Raw genomic sequence first — 17,171 nt, 5'->3', positions numbered from 1 at the left:
TGATACTAATCATAATAATATCCCTTGGCAAAGCCTCTGAGTCCAATCCACCCCAAAAGGGCCGACAAAATCCAAGAAAAGGGCCTTTGAACGGTCAATTAGTAGCGCCTAATATAAGATGGAAAATTAATTATAGCAAATTCTATTTTTCGAATGAAATTCCTTTCTTTCATTCAAACCATGGGGTGCCAAAGAGAACAAGTGAGCACTCCAATAAGACTCTTTTGTGATTAAAAGCCCATCGATCTCTACAGAGCCACTAGGGGCCTGTACCTGATCAATGCATTGGAACGAAAAATCGTCCAGGGTGTGTGGGGTTTTGTTGAAGTGTATCGCTACTTCACAATTTGTTTTGTTTGTGAGCATAGAAGATTTGTGATTTCGAAATCTCACTTTAAAGTCGGTAGTAGTAGATCCCACGTATTGCAGACAACATTTCTTACAGGAAGCCAAGTAAATCACATTTTTAGAGTCACAGGAAAGTCTAGAGTGAATGGTGTAATTTTTGCCTGTCTAAAAGCTTATTGGAGTGCTCAGTTGTTTTTACGTCAGAAGTTGTCCATCCTCGCAATTTTTAAACTTTCTACGTTCGTGTTTGCTGTGAGGTTTGGACTGCGATCCTTTATTGATCCTCCTGACGCGGTGCACCTTCGATGGCCTGAGAGTTCCACTAACGACTATATAAATATATACATAACTGCAGACAGTACTGTTTCGGCCTTCTGGGTCTCATCAGTGCAGTGCTGATGCTAGGATGGGGGAGAACCGATCTGGTTACTCCGAATGACCCCACATTTGTGGTATCGTCTAAGCCATGCCAGAGTGCTCAAACTAGGAAAGCCTAGTGAGCTATGCGCAATGCTAGCGGCGATGGTTGACCATATATATATATATATATATATATATATATATGACCATATATATATATATATATATATATATATGGTCGACCATCGTACTCGATGAAGTCCATCCTAACGTAGGTGTGTGCGCCTATGGGATCTGAGGCCGAATTGGGAGGCGCACAAGCGGCCACAGTCGGGGCAAGCGATAGAATGTTGTGTGTGTTCTGCTCTGGCCTTCCTTGCGGCTCTCTTTGCCACCTGCCTGCTTCTTCTCTCGTGTTGAAATGATTCTACAGCCTTATGAGCGGCCGTACGCCAAGCAGATCGATCGTTGGCCCTGTTTTCCCATAATCCCATCAGTATCCCACAATTATGGGAAAAGGGGAGGTCGGGATTACTTTATGCACTTTTGAATCATTCATTTTACTAGAGAGTTCAATCAATCAATCAATCAATCAATCAATACTTTATTTACCCACGTAGCGTCAAGGAGCTCATAGAGCTCGTTCAAAATACGTACGTGCCTCTAAGATTAAGAATCTAAAAAACCTATTACATACTGTCAAGACCTAATTGATTAGAAATTGAAATAACTAACAATTAACATTAAAATTTAAGTTTGTACAGTAAAATTCAGTCACTTAAATACAGGTATAAAATGGTGAAGCAATAGCTTAAATAATTTAAAATTAAGATTAAAAATTAAGTTTGTACAATGAAATTGAGTCACTTAAATACAAGTATAAAATGGAGAAGCAGCTAAAGTTTCAATGTTCTCAATAGCTTCTTAAAAAGGTTGGTATTATTGGCCAGTTTTACACTTGTAGGTAATCCATTCTACAGCTGCGCACACATGTAAGTGAAAGATCTTTTCATAAAATTTAAATGAAATTTAGGTGCGTACAAATTAATGCCGGTGCCTCTCAGATTGTACATAGTTTCCCTAAAACTAAAAAAACCTCTGATATATTTGGGACCGTCGTTATGCAAACATTTATATAACAGAATAATGGATTGTTGTTTCCTTCTCTGGTCTAACGTTTCCATATTCAAGATTCGCAGCAATTCATCATAAAGGGTAGACTTGCGATAACCTAGCAGTGATCTAAGAATATAATAGTTGGTATCTTCTAGCCGATTCGTTTGCACTTTCCCCAGTCCAAGAAAGAGGGGGCAACAGTATTCAAAATGAGGGAGAATGAAAGTTTTATAGAACCTTAATATAACACTGCCAGGGACAAAACGCCAGATTCTCCTAAGTGCGCCACTTTTAGCGTATACCTTTTGAAGCTGTTTAGTAATGTGATCCTTGAAAGATAGCATGCTATCAAGTTCAACGCCAAATATTTTGATAGATGGCAGTGTCTCAATGACAGAGCGTTGTATGGCCAGGTCGTAACTGTACTTACAGGGACCAATGGGTACTGCTTGCGTCTTTGTGTTGTTGATCACCAGATGATTCTCTCGAAACCACGATGATAACCGCTCAAGACCATTATTCACTACAAATTCGAGAACCATGGGCGAGAAGTCTGAGGCATACAGAGTTGTGTCGTCGGCTTTGCAGTTCTAAAGTTTTATTTCATGGAAGGCTGTGTTTGAAATATTTCGTTCGGCTCAGTTTGATAAGTCTGCTGTGCGGAATAGCCACTTTTCAGTCATTTGAATAGGACGGATGAACAAAACAATTCTCAACTCAAGGCTATGGTTGATAAAAGTTTCCCTATCTCATTTTAAATTCTGCCACGCTGAATCTCATGAGTGATAAACACCTCTCGTAAATTAAAACTACTAGTACCTTCCTCAGGGATGCTGTTTTATCATCTTTTCTTTTTTTGCAGCAAAATGTGAAAAAGAAATGAAAAGACTAGAAACATAGTTTGAGAATAGGCAAAAAGATGATGATTATTTTTTCATCAAATCTATGTTTTAAGCGCCATAACTCAAGTTTAAAGCGAGACCCGAATACGTTGGCTATAATTGTCTAAGACCTGCATATACTAAAAAGCAAGGAAAATCCTTTAAAAGGGATTTATCTCAATAATCTCAATGTTATTCAACATGTACTTGTGATATCGCAAACTATTGGCGTAATAAATAAACTAATGCTATGCCAAGAGAAGTTAATGGAGGGGGGGTGGGTTATTGAGGAACATGGAACCGTAACTCTTTATCAAATAACTGGATCTATACGCTTCCTTTTCTTTCCCTAATGATCTTCTTTTCTTTCCTTTTACGGTTCGTTTGGGAACCTACTACAACACCTATTAACATTTCACCGTTCCAACTTTCCATTTCTGCTCTTCTGTTTTATTTTTATTTTTTTTCAAAGGAAAAAAAGGGCTCGGGGGAGGGACGGGAGGTTGAGGTGCTTTTGCAGCCAACGAGGAAATCATTGTTCTCAAATAAACGATTAGATTATGAACTGGAGATTTATAACGCGTGAGAGTTAAGGGGGCGGGGCCGAAAAATGTCATGCATATGTCACGCATCGAGAGCGAATGATCTAATATAAATCTACTAGTCGTCAAAACTAAATAAAAGACAGGCTCATGTTTATGTTTACAACTGTTTCTTTCATCACTTTACCAATTCTCTATCACAGAATAGATAGCGAGGAGAGAAGCCAATCACATTGAAGCATTGGTGATACAGGGTTGATAAATTTACGTTTTTTTTACGCGTCTGTACATGTCATACCGACTTGAGATATTGGAACGGGCGTTAAGAAAACAACAGAACGATGTGATACACTGAAAATGAAATTGGTTCCCGGTAAATCTTCCAAGATAATAATCAAGCAGATCACGACATTTTGTCGAACAACGTGCTTTGTTGAAAAGACAGGTAAACAGAGTAAATCAACACGTAAGTGACGTCATTTCCTGAAAATTCGACTCCATGCCCCTTTTGCACAAAATTGCCACTTTTTGTTGTTTGCATGTGAATATTCTTTTGGCATCAGTATTTTGGGAAAACTTTCTTCCAAAAACTAACCGCACAGCTGGTTTGTCCCGACCTTAAAACATTTTCTCACCACACACGGTTGGTTCGAATTCCTCCGAAATTCGCTGTTTCTAAAGTAGTAGATCAACGGGTTGATCGCTGATGAAGTAAAAGCGACTGCTTCAACCCAAAGAATTATAACAATATCAATTTTCCTTCCATTTCCCTTCCGTTCTTCTTTGATATTATGAAATTTAACCGAAAACAAAACTAAACTTGGCATCCATGTTATGATGCAAGCAACTAAAACAAAACCGACTGTTTTAATAGCTTTAAATTTTTCATAGCACGAATTCTCATATTTTCGCCGGAGTCGTGAAGATTTTGAGCTGCTGAAATGCTCCTGAACTGTTTTCTGGCTAATTTGAATCTGCATATATAACAAAAAGAGACCACTGATAACGGAACAACAAACGCTGTACACGTAAAGGACATGAATAGTTCCCTTCGAGTTTTTTTTGGGAACAACATCGATAAAGGAAGAATCAATGAGATAAACCACATCAAAATAATCACCGTATAGCATCTCCTTTTGCTTAAAATGTCCTGATACCGGAAAGGAAACCGAATCGCAATAAAACGGTCGATTGACACACAGCATGAGTTCAAAGCACTGGCAGCGATTGCGTAAATCCACAACATTAATGTGACAAGAAACAAAGTGCTGTAATCACAAAATGTTGGCTGAATCCAGCATCTGATGACAATCCAAAAAGGATCTATGATAAGGCCAACCAAACCGTCCGCCACGGATAACGAGGCTAAAAACCGGTTGGAAATTTCTCATAAAGACTCGTTTTTGTAGAACAGCCACAACGCGACTGCATTTCCAGTTACAGTGGCTAAACCAGATAAGGAGAGCCACAGTGATAGAACGATGGACGCTGCATTGCTGAGGTGTTTGGCGTCCGAGCAGTTACCTTTCATGTTAAGTTGGTGTAGAGAAACAGCGGAGGTCGAGAAATAAGTCTGAAAACCGTCTGAAGGCAATTGTTTGCCCTCGTTAGGGAACAGATGTTACTTAATATCAAACGATGTTTCTTTTTTTTTTCTTTTCATAGAGTTATTCAAAATTGACCTTTTCAATATGCTCTTTGTTGACAGGTACAACTGATCTATTTGCCGTCTGTTTGAGGAAAGTTGCGCGTGAATTAAGAATATTCCAGTTTTTTATGAAAACATGCTTTGAAACTGAATCAGTTTATATGTTATCCTCTTAAATTAATCAATTTAAAACAAGAGATCTCAATCTATTTGCCGAAACGTGGGGAAAAATCAGGAAACCTTTACCCTCAATTGACACCTGTGTAGGAGTGTAGGAGACTAATATAAAAAAAACTACAATATTTAAAAAACCCCTGTTTTGAGCAAATATAACAAGCTCGGGGGACACTTACTTGAATCTAACCAAACCAAATGTAAATGTGTAAACATTGTTGGCGGTGTGGCTATATTGTAGTGACGAATACGGAACACGAGTTCCTTCACGAGATATCTGTGAGGACAAAACATCCTTCTCTTTCATATGTTTCATGGTATTGTCATTTGGACACCTTGCTAGCTTCAACGAGAGCTCTAGACATTCTTAAAAAGCACTGAATAATTCGATTTAAAAAAGCCCTGAACTCATTAAAACAGATCACTTAATGTTTTATTCATCTCGATAATTTTATAGTCACATCTTGGACTAAAATCAGGCTATGCGGTAAAACTTTCGATGGTGATTTCTCCATCTAAGAAATCTCTAATAAAAATTTGACGCACATAGAAGATTACTCCTCAGTATGTTCTTTTCAAGACAGATTGACCTAGACCTTATTGCTGTGAGATTTATTTCGAATTCTTGGCCCTATACGATATTTTCTCTTAACAGTCTTAGTAAAGTTTTGAAATAAAGGCCGCCTTTTAACATCAAATATAATTTTTCATACTTAAATGAATAGTAAGTTATGCTACAGTATATTGGTTTTCTCCGAAGACTAACGAGGACTAATTTCAGCTCTGAAAAAGCGGACAGAATGTAAAATCTGACATGAGAGGTAAAACCCCAAGAGGTCTTCTTGTCCGGTTTTACTTTTGATTGGTTAAGCTGCCTATTACTGGTTCAAAACCATAAAGCTAGAGGCTCCTTGAGCAGCTCTGTAAATTCTTCATCCCCACATATGTAGGGAGGAAAAAGGACTTGAAATGTTCATGTTTTTACCCCTATTACACCTCAAATGTTTAAGGTCTGCAATTAGTTAATTTTTTTTAAAAAAGGAGTAGTAGTTGAGCTTAGCCTGTAATTGGTTTATCTTCTTTAAGCAGTCCTATCATTTAATATTTAGCCGCGCATAGACAAGTAAAATCCCACGACAAATTACAATAAACAACAGTCATACTGTACTGAGTGCACAGCATTACAGTATAGGACTTCAAACAACGCATTCACAAATTATTTCATATTTCTATGCGATGAAATCTCTATCGACTACTTTCATCTATTGCCGCCTTACATCGCTTCTCTTTCAAGATTGATACTTCCCCTTTCTTGTTAGGTTGATCCTTTACTATGGACAAGCCAGTAAATGCAATTGAATGCAAAGAATGTGAGAGGGAACCCAATTCGCGAGCACCTGTCTATGGTGTGAGGGTTGCTAATGAAGTACCATTTTTCCCTTTCCGTTTTCTCAGGGAACGTTTTGCTTTCAACACCAAGAGAATCTGTTTCAGCTTGACTAAATACTCGCTTAAGGGCGTTTCCTCGTCGGGGAGAACACTTTGGAGTAAATAAAGACAAAAACTCTGTTCTTTCTTCCTGTTTCTAGAAAGAAAAATATCAACAAAATATCAGAATGGTGTGCACTCAACAAAAGTCACTACTTTATAGATAAATGTTAAAATACTTTGAAAATGCTGGTAATAGAAATTTTTTTATTCAGAATTTATGACTAAAAAGCAGATATTATTTAAACTGTTCACGATCTTAACACAGATCAACGTATGGAATTGATTACAACTAGTCAACAGGCATCTTGAGTAACTCTAAATGGAACGTATCCTGTTTTTCCTTTAATTGTTAATTTGTAAATAAATCAAGGTAACCTGTTTCTTCTCCATATTATCTTACCGAGTTAATTTCAACCAATAATAGACATGAACTAAAAATGCTGAAAATATCCATCTTCCCACCTTTGAACCATCTCCCCATTCGCTATCCACTGACGGCTTCCTCTTGCTTTTATTCCTAACATTTATCATAAATGCTATAAAGGTGTATTCCAAAATGGACCCAAACACAAATATGAGACACAAAAGAAGGTACCAGTCGATAGCTTTCACGTAGCTCACTTTAGGTAGCGACGCACGAGCGCTGGAAATGAGTGTCGTCATCGTCAGGACAGTGGTGATTCCAAGAGCAACCCGCGCAGGCGCAGTATCGGGGTTAATCCAGAACGATATCCAACTGATGATAACAATAATGGTGGAAGGTACGTAGGTGTCAATTAAAAAGTAGCCGATTCGACGTTTCATCTTGAACATGGCAACCAACGAGGAATGGTTACCTGAGGAGACAGTAACAGCAAAATTGTTCGTCCTCCAGAAAGGTAATGGCAAGCAGTTTTACAGTGATTAAAGGGCTGTTCAGTACATAAAATTTACTTATTTAATGGAAATATTTAACTAGGGTGGCCTAGTTCAGCTGTAAGTTGGTTTGAATGAAGACCTATCTGGCAAGAGAGAGGCACCATAGGAGGTAACTGACATATCCAACATTAAGTATAACTTCAGAGCTGAGCAAAGAGTTTCCAGCAATCTGATTGGCCGAGCGGTTCCTCTTATGACCCTATCTAAACCGCTCCTCGCGGTTTATATAAAATGTTAAAATAAAATGTTAATAAATGTTACTAAAATGTTATGATTTTAGAAATTTCTCTGTTGTTCAGCTCTGAAATTATACTAAAACAATTATTCGCCTCAGGTTCGGTCAATATTGTTGAATAATCCCCTCGGCTTCGTCTCGGGGATTATTCGACGATATTCACCTCGCCTTCGGTGAATAATTGTTAAATATAACACAATGTTCCTAACTCCACTCTCGGTAATTTTTTTAGGAAAAGCAGACGAAGTTTTCGGAGGTAACTGCGCCGGCATCCAACCTAATCAGAAGCTTTTGGTCGTTAGCTGTGGAAAGTAAGATAGGCTCTTGAGGCGACTTTCTTCGTTTAAACTGACTCTTTTAACACTCGTACACAAACGCAAGGAGACGGTGGAATTAAAAAGGGAAAAAAAGCAACGTGAATTTCCCACGTGTCATTTTCCCCTTCTTATAGTGGCAGCTCGTGTAACAACAAATTGGCCTGTTCAGAATTATAAGACTGCCCATGGATTAAAAAGCGATTAACAATGTAGCAATCCAGGGTAAAACATTTTTAAAGAGTATATCTGAATGAAATTTATCATATGGGAGGAAGGAAAACCACGAGCGATGTAGTAACCATCATCTCGATGCATTAATATATACCTATATTATATTTATTTATGACTGCTTCCTTCTCCACTTTAACCAACTCAAACTGCGGCAGCTCTACTTCATTGTTGACAAAGATGGCTGATGTGTTGTCATCTCTGGGGTTCCAAGCGTACCAAACGTCTGTCGTTTGGTATCCATCTAAAATGGGGAAGAAATTAAACATGATGAACAATAGAACACGAGTTCGAGTGAGGAAAACTAGATCATGAAGTCTAGAGCAGTCTTAATGTATTTTCCAATAAACAGCAAGCTTCCATGTCGTGTAACACAGCCACTTTTACCCGCGTTTTCCCTTTAAGCGCCTTAAACCTTTAACTCCCATGGGTGACCATGCCATAATTTCTCCTAACAATATCAATACCGGTACCATACCATGCTGGTGAACTATGAGAATAAAGAAAAAGATCAATCAGGGGAGTATTGGTTCATCCATTGTCAAATTCTCAGAACTAACGTCATATGAATTGAATGACAGATAGTGCGGAGAATTTCTGATGAGATCTTGGGATTGAAAGGACTAATGTCTATAACTCAATGGATGTTCAAACCCAAGCTTACTTTTAGCTTGTTTTAAGGAGTGATGCACGTGCGCATCGTGAGAAAAGGGATCACATGTGCAAATTCTATTCAGCATTTGTTTAATTTCACTTTTGTTACAGTGGTATAATACTTACAACTCTCCAATGCTAATGTACACAACTGTGTGTCATGCGGGAATCGACGCAGATCCAACGTACATGAGGCAGTTATTGTAAGTCTGTAAACACCGAAAAAACATATCAAATAGAGACAAGTGAATAAAGCTCTGACGAAGGGCTAACGTTCGAAATGTAAGCTTTTTAACTCTTCAGGTGGCCAACTTACAATTTCAACTTAGATGATAAAACCAAATAAAGACAAACCTTACTTCTTTGGGGCTCTAAGTTGATAACTCCAAACTAATGAATAATTGCGATCTCAAAAAAATTGCTGATATGGGATTTTGAGTAGCCCGAATTTGGAAACAGGGCAATACTTTAAAATAACTCTCGACTCACCGAATGCTATAGAAGATGCTTCCATTTGGCCGGATCTGCAGCAGATAGTTCTCCGTTGTAACATCATGAAAGTAAGCTTTCTTAGTCTTTAAGAAGTAAGTGCTCGGTACCCATATCTGCTTATTAATATTACTGCTCAGGGTTAGCAGAGGGTCAGAGGTCAGATGGCCAAAAGCTAATCGCTCGTCTCTCCAATATTGACGCAAGTAGATGTCAATTGTAAACTCCTAGAATTATAACAACAACAGAAACATAATTGGAATTCCTAGATTTTATTTATTGAAGATGATACATATCGGACCGGATATATCGACGAACACAGAACGCGGAGAACCCAAGTGGCCTCTATCTATCGATAGTTTTTTTCACGAATGCAAGCAAGAAAACTGCGTGGTGCCTGAAAAAATTACTTCCCGCAAACAAGATAGACTGAAAAATAACTGAGGGGTCAGTTTCTTGCATCAATAATCAGCGCAGAGCTGTAATGCCAATCATCGTATAGACAATGAAGAAAGGTTATAAATTGTAAAGACCTGAACTTTGTTTATTACTCTTAATAGTCCTCACCATCTTAACTTCTTCCATTGCCCAGATATTGGCCACGTACATGTCGACTCGCACTTCGACTGGGGAACCTAGCGCATTCACGATTAACCCATGGTTAATAAGGAAATTAATGTGTTAGTCACAAAATCACCTAAACAATCTATTGAAAAGATATTCCCCCTTTTTATTCACACACACTAAATCAGTACAGATTGGTTCAAGGTTTTGGATGAGAGTGGCCAAGTCGATGCAGTGTTTATAGACTTTTCAAAGGCCTTTGACCTTGTCTGTCATGACATTCTTTTAGCCAAGCTTTACAAATATGGTGTCCACGGGGACTTGCTCAACTGGTTTAAGCATTATTTGGCAGAACGTCAGCAGCGTGTAGTAGTCGAAGGAGAGGCTTCCGATTGGTTAACCGTAAGCTCTGGTGTCCCTCAGGGTTCTTTGTTGGGACCATTATTCTTCACAATATACATCAATGATTTACCGGGGGTAATTAGTAAGAACAGCTCAATTGCATTATCAGCTGATGATAGCAAAATGTATAGGGTTATTAATACTCAAGAAGATCTGTCCTCTTTTCAAAGTGACATAGATAAAATATCAGATTGGTGTGAGATGAACAAGATGACAATTAATGCTAAGAAATGTAAGGTCATGCGAATAACCAGGAAAAAGACACCCTTAGTTGGGGAGTATAACATTGAGGGTAAACCTTTGGGATGTGTTTATGTTTATAAAGATTTAGGATTGTTTACTGCAAGTGGTCTCTCATGGAATTACCAGCATATAGATAGAGTACCTGCTAAGGCCAATAGGGTTTTAGGGTTGGTAAAAAGGACTTGTAGGGACTTAAATGATGTTGAAACCATGAGAACACTTTATTGTAGCTTGTGAGACCCTTAGTGGAATATTAATGTGAAACTTGGAACCCTTATACTAAACGTAACATTGACAAATTGGAGGCTGTTCAGTGATGAGCTACCAGATGGATCACTAGGTCTGATGATGATTATGGTACTAGACTACCTAAATTGAAATTGTTGCTATTATCTGATAGGAGGTTCACTAGGAATTTTACGTTTTTGTTCAATGTAATCAATGGCCATTATGACATAAACATTTCCAATAAGCTCATATTTTGTAAGGACAGAAACATGGCTTATAATTTGAGGAAAAATGACACACAGGACCTTGTCCCAAATTATAGCAGAACTAACGGTCTCAAATTTAGTTTTTTTAACCGTATCGTTGGTGAATGGAATAGCTTACCTAATCACATTAGAGAATCAGATAGTTTTGAAACTTTTAAAAAGAATGTTTTAAGTTTTATTAAGGATAAGGATAATTAGGGCATCTATTTTTATATTTCTATATAGTTTTGCTATATTAATTTTTTTTTAGTTAGAGGAGGCATCCCTTGTATAGTGCGTCAGCGCTTTTGGTTGTCTCCTTCTCCACAATTTTTCCTTTTATGGTTTTTATTAACCTTAATTGTAATTAATACTAGTTGTTTGTGTATTCTTGTGGAGTGAATTTGTAATAAATAAATAAATAAATAAATAAACAGGAGATCACGATAGCCCGAGCGTCACCCTTAACGTTACAAGTTATAAATATGGATGTAAACAAAGAAGCTTTGGGCTTTAATCCTCAGTTTATCCGGTTAAGCTTGCTGATAATTTGATCTTATTACCTTAAATCAGTAAATCAAACTTTGTTTCCTTTACCAGCAAAAAAGAGCACTGTATTGAGAGCAAAGTGTTACTTTCTTTTACCCTGAAGATGACTAGGGAGGTTGACTTACCCTTCACTCCAGGTCTGATTCTTTTGTCGTAATGTTTCAAAAGAGTTTCCACAATCTTGGTTGAGTTTGCGTAAGCCTTGAACGGCCTGTTATCACTGAAAAAAGAACTAAAACAATATTGAAAGGACTAAATCAGCCTTGCTGCAAGTAATTCTTGGTTAATTTAGAGAATGGGTACGACAAGGTCAAGTGCAATTCTTACCCAGGACACAATGCATAACCTTTGGGTGAGTTTGTATTCCGGATTCTGTATGTAACTTACTATATAGCTTTTGAGTTGTGGCTCAGTAATAGAGCGTTGGATAACGAAATTAGAGGGTTTAGAGTTTGATTTCTCATGCAGAATCAGAATTTTTCTGCCCAACGCTCGCTACAAGACGAATGATTCCTCTACAGAGTTTAGATTTAGCAATTTTCTTCAGAAATCTTGAGGCTACTTCAGCAAAACGAGCAGGAAATGGAGATGGTCCTTCCACCAATCAAATATACGCATTTCTTCGCGTTTTGCGGTCTTTTCCCCCCAGAAAAAGAGAAGCCAAAGCAATACGTGCAAAACTAAACTTTAACGCCTCTTCACTCTAAAAGGAGTTTTTCTCAGTGTTTCATAGTTGAACACAAAAATATGTGTCATATTGTTCGCATTCAAGTGTAAATCGCCTCATTTACAAAATTTAAAAAAGTGCTTCTTGCGTGAACCAAGATATTACACTTTAATTCATCGGTTAGTAAAAACTAGAAATTTACTTTGAGCAACTCCTTCTTGAGCAGGAGACTTCATAGCGGTCATATCTTTCGTTCTAATAGAATGTTCGGTCAAACTAATTAAGTGAAAAGACGCAAAATACAACCTAACAACCCATCAATAAAATCTGTTGGAGGATCGCGACTACCTTAAGGCAATCAGGCTCCTTTTTGTCCTTTAATTGAAATATTTTTTCTTAATTCTCATGACTAGAAGAATGCCCGCTAATATATCCAACAACATGATGTGTAAGAGGCTACAAAAATTAAGATGAGAGACAAACTTTTTAAAACAGGGAGGAGATAAATTACCATTCAACGAGAAGAGTTCAGATTCTGAACCTAGAGTATGAAAACGGTGGGGAGAAAATCAGCCTTTGCATCTCTGAGATTGATTTCATTCGAAAAAAACTGACATTAAGCGAAGCTTCAAGATGTAAGCAATACCACTCATTATTATTCTGCCTGAGACAGTTAACGAGACTGACAACAATTGAATCCTTTTCTGTCTATTGGCAGCCATTTTTTTAAAACAAAAAGTTTTTTCTTTTTTCAACACAGACGGATTCTCAATTTGATGGCTATGTAGCAAAAAAATCAAACCTATTGCCAACAAGATTCTTGAGCAATACTTAAAAATGTTCAATCAAAGAAACTTTTTCCACGGAGCTTACAGTCAGCAGTAAAGACCTTGAGGCTGCCAAACTCAACCGTACTTTTGGGACCTTCCTAAGCTCTCTAGATGCGTTCTTCATAAATGTTAATATGTTAAACAACCCTCAGGCATAAAATTATGCCGTGTTAATTACGACATTGGTTCACCAGTCTGGCTTAAGTACATCAAAATAGGTAAAATGGAGTAGAAAATTTACACGATGAATCAGTTTTATTCTCGTTTCTTTGAAATGACAATGGATATGCTCTATCAATTTTTTCCAGCTTTCTGTCACAGAGGAAAAATTAAAAGAGAACTTCATTGCTTTAAATTCGACCATTTCAACCATAACGTAAGAGAACTTGGAAACATGATAAAGAAACGTGTTCACTTTATTATTCAAAGGCTTAGAGTAGCAGTCTAGTAAAGAGCTAACAGTTTGTTTCGTTATTGTGAAATCGATAACAACTTAAACGATAAGCAACGTATAATGACAAACTTAAGCAACAAAACAAGACTTACCTAGATATGTTAGCGGTGTGCTGTTCACTGGAGACTACAAGAGTGGCCCATACCATCAACACAGAATGAAATCCCTCATGTTTGTTTAACATCCTCCCAGGCTCGGCGCAAGTGATATCACTTCACTGCGCTAAAGGAAAAAAAGACGCAGAGCACAATAAAACACAGAGAAAATGTAACCAAAGTTTGATGGACAGATTATGTCCCCAACGTGACCAGCGGTCATATTTGGTAACTGTTGAAGTACAAGAAAGGAATTGCAGTGAGAGGAGTTCATTTCCCACGTGACGAGTTTGAAATACGGACATGTTTGATGTCGCGTCACGTGAATGAGGTTAATGATGTAAATGAGCTGTATATCAAACTCACTAACTTGCGAGTTGCCAATATGTAATTCTGTACTAGATCGCTTTTCGAACACAAAGACCTTTGTTACGGAAAGTTTATTGAATGCCTCACGTTAAATTTATTTAATACATTAATGAGAAAACAATACAATATAACGTAAAACAAACAAACAAACAAAATGAAAACAAAGGCAAAAAAGAAGTTTGTGGCAGGAAAGAACGCCTCTTTACTGAACCCCACTATATCATAAAGACTTACTGCAGATTCTGAAAATTTAACAGTTTTTAAAGGGACAGTGAGCGAAAGACCACAACATTAAGGACATTATAACAATGCTTTAATTTTTTGTGGAAAGAAATATACAGCAATCAAATAGCAAAGTTTTTGCGGCTTCCCTTCTCAGTTAAATGAATATATAAGCTAAGCGATTTTTATACTAAAAATTGGGCAGTGAATAAGTTTCGCGAAAACAAACTAGGATGGTGCAGAATAATCAACCATGCAGTTAATAAGACTGAAATAAAAATTGCAGTCAAGAAATATATGCGATCAAAATTTGTAAAATTCCCTTCCTACCTTCTGTTTTTTTTGAAAAGAGAAATGATGATCCGATCAACTATTTCTATTTCAAAGACGCAAAGTACTTTTACGTCCATTCAGGAGGAATGATAAATATTTCGAAACTCATATTTCTGTGCACATCCAACTTGGTAGAAACCTCTTCTACATAGACGAAAATACTTCTTAAAAAAATAAAATGTTTTTTGGGGTGTGTGTTTTTCTCCTTTTGATTGTCCGACAAAGAAAGCCAGAAACACAAAAAACAGTACATAGGAAGGCGGAAAAAAAGGGAATGGATAGTAAGCGAAGGATCAGAATTTGCAAAATTAAAATAGACAAATGTCTGTCCACATTGTTTCCACAAACATTTGTAATCTACACCAGGCTATTTCCAGGCATCAATCAAACTCAGCGCTAAGATCTATAACTGTAGAGGTAATAAACAACAACAATTTCTTACCGCGACTCAGTCGACTCTCAGGATAACCTTTGCCAAAAAATAAAAATGCATCAACTGGCCATCCCCCTCCATTCAATCGCTATTTGAATTGACAGAGTCCCGCGTAGAAGTTTGATTAGATCCAATGATCTCTGCAGGCGATAGACAATTTCTACCACGCGAACATAAAGTCGCCTACCAGTAAAAGAGTGTTTACCTTGATTTGCAAAACATTTGTGTTTGTGTCACGAATAGCCAAGCAACATTCCCACTAAAAACTAAAAATTTTGTTTTTTAATCTTTTTCTCGAAGAATTTTGGACCACGTATGCTAATCGCATAAAGGGAGAGTTAGAGCACAGTCGCTCACGATAGCATCAATAATGTATAGTCTGGAGTAGACTAGCGTCAAAGTGCCTTTCAATTTGATGTTCTAACAAAATTTCCCATTAAAGACAAGTGTGTGGTAGATAAACTCTTACTACCAGAGACTTCTAAAATGGACGATATGGTGCAATTTCAAAAGATCACGTAAATAACAAACTACCCCCTGAGACTCCCCGCTGGTATATGAGCCAAAGTCGTATTACTACTACTGTTTTCGCTATAGAATCCTCTTATATTTGAAAACAGTGGTAGGGACCATTATCACTACGAGCTTCTATTAGAATATGAGGAAATTTAGTCACTACATCAAAGACTTCCCACCAGCTTTTTTCTTCACTTCTAAAAACATCCAGTGGAGCAGGAGAACCTTAAATGAAGGCACGTTCGAAATATTAATTTTTTTTCCATAGGGGTAATTTTTTAGGAAAAGTAATTTCGGAGCATTGTGCTAACGTTAATGAGATCTATATTGTTATGAAACAGGTACAGTTGCTATTGATTGCTCTAGTAGACTGCTCCTCAAATGGAACCTTAAAATCAATAATATTAAATTTCAAACCACACAGTATCTAACAACTATACAAGCATCTAAGGCATATTTTGTCACCCAACAAAGTTTTCTTTATTGCGCGCGTTGTTTCAGGCGAGAATGTGTTTTCTTAACTCGGAACAATTATCGATATTCGTGCGCTGAAAGCATTGTTTTTGCTCCAAGTCTTAGAACAACTTAGTCGTTTTACTCCAATGGTATAGGTTGCGCGGAAATTGGCACATGGCTTTTCCTACCTCAAGGATAACATTTCCTTTCGATGACTTTTCAATATCACCAGCCATTTTGATAAATGTATTATTTATATAAAATACGATTCCAAGTAAGAAGAACAGAACAATGAAGCTTTCTTTTAAATTTATTGCATGCAGTATTCGTGCGAAACAAGTTCATATCCTTTTGATCTTAGCGCCGCACTTGAAATGAAATTTTGAAATTCCTGATATATGAAGATGTCCATGTTAGTTAACGTATCTACAAACAATGGTTGCAAATGATTAGTGATACCGAAAAACCCAGACAAGAGGCGAGGGCTTGCTTTCGATTGATCGAAAACAAATTTATTTCGTTTTTGAGCATCAGATTATTCAGATTTAGGTTTCAACCTGATCAGAAAACGTCGGGAACTTTAGCATCGCAGCCGAGAATAACTATCATGAGCGAAAAAACTCCTTAGCATAATCGATCTTATCTTCATCAGAGCTAAGAGGAAGATGGAAAAAAAAATTCTCAGGAGTCTTTGACTTGTGCTAAAACATAGCTTGCTTCATTTTTCCTCAAATCAGATGTGTTTTCAAAATCCAGTCTCCTTCGTGAAAATGTTCACAATTTTAACGATTGTTTCTGCAAGAAAATCATTATTTGGAGCAAATCAAAGCCAAAGTTGTTAGTGTCACTCAGTCTGGCTCCCTTGTTATTGTGTATATCAATAATTAAAGATAAAAATTAACCTTCAGCATTCCAAAAACAAAAAACCAAAGTAATTTTTACATCCTTTTACTTACAAAATATTCAAAATTTAAAACTTTGGTTAGAAAAGAGTGACTCCTTTATTCTTTCAAAAATAACAATTAATAAAATCTGTTGTACTGTTGTACTCCAAGCAATTTTTCATCATAGATCATTTTGCTACCTATGCCTATCAAAAAATCCTCGAGACATTGCACATTGTGATATGCGTTACGTGATACCCTACGGTGCTGCGGGCATAAA

General features: G+C 37.1%; 1 protein-coding gene across 8 annotated transcripts in view; it reads right to left on the bottom strand.

Moving 5' to 3' along the window:
• Positions 1-5,482: 5,482 nt before the first annotated feature.
• The window catches only part of LOC111331360 (glycine receptor subunit alphaZ1), a 47,464-nt gene continuing 35,775 nt past the window's right edge, over positions 5,483-17,171 (bottom strand). For 4 of the 8 annotated variants that reach the window (XM_088734203.1, XM_022936465.2, XM_088734200.1 and 1 more), the window contains 8 exons: positions 13,676-13,805; positions 11,758-11,864; positions 9,969-10,036; positions 9,402-9,628; positions 9,039-9,121; positions 8,356-8,502; positions 7,023-7,396; positions 5,483-6,654 (listed from right to left, as the gene is read on the bottom strand). In XM_088734203.1, coding sequence (XP_088590329.1) covers positions 6,385-6,654; positions 7,023-7,396; positions 8,356-8,502; positions 9,039-9,121; positions 9,402-9,628; positions 9,969-10,036; positions 11,758-11,864; positions 13,676-13,767 — 1,368 coding nt within the window. In that variant the 5' untranslated portion in view covers positions 13,768-13,805 and the 3' untranslated portion in view covers positions 5,483-6,384. Of the gene's footprint in view, positions 6,655-7,022; positions 7,397-8,355; positions 8,503-9,038; positions 9,122-9,401; positions 9,629-9,968; positions 10,037-11,757; positions 11,865-13,675; positions 13,806-15,044; positions 16,312-17,171 lie in introns of those variants that run through there. The other 4 variants (XM_088734199.1, XM_088734202.1, XM_088734204.1 and 1 more) reach the window with 2 other exon arrangements.

The sequence above is a fragment of the Stylophora pistillata genome, chromosome 9, assembly GCF_964205215.1.
Source record: "Stylophora pistillata chromosome 9, jaStyPist1.2, whole genome shotgun sequence".
Classification (NCBI taxonomy): Eukaryota; Metazoa; Cnidaria; class Anthozoa; order Scleractinia; family Pocilloporidae; genus Stylophora; species Stylophora pistillata.
Note: the sequence above shows the minus strand (reverse complement) of the source record. Positions and strands in the feature narration are given on the sequence as shown.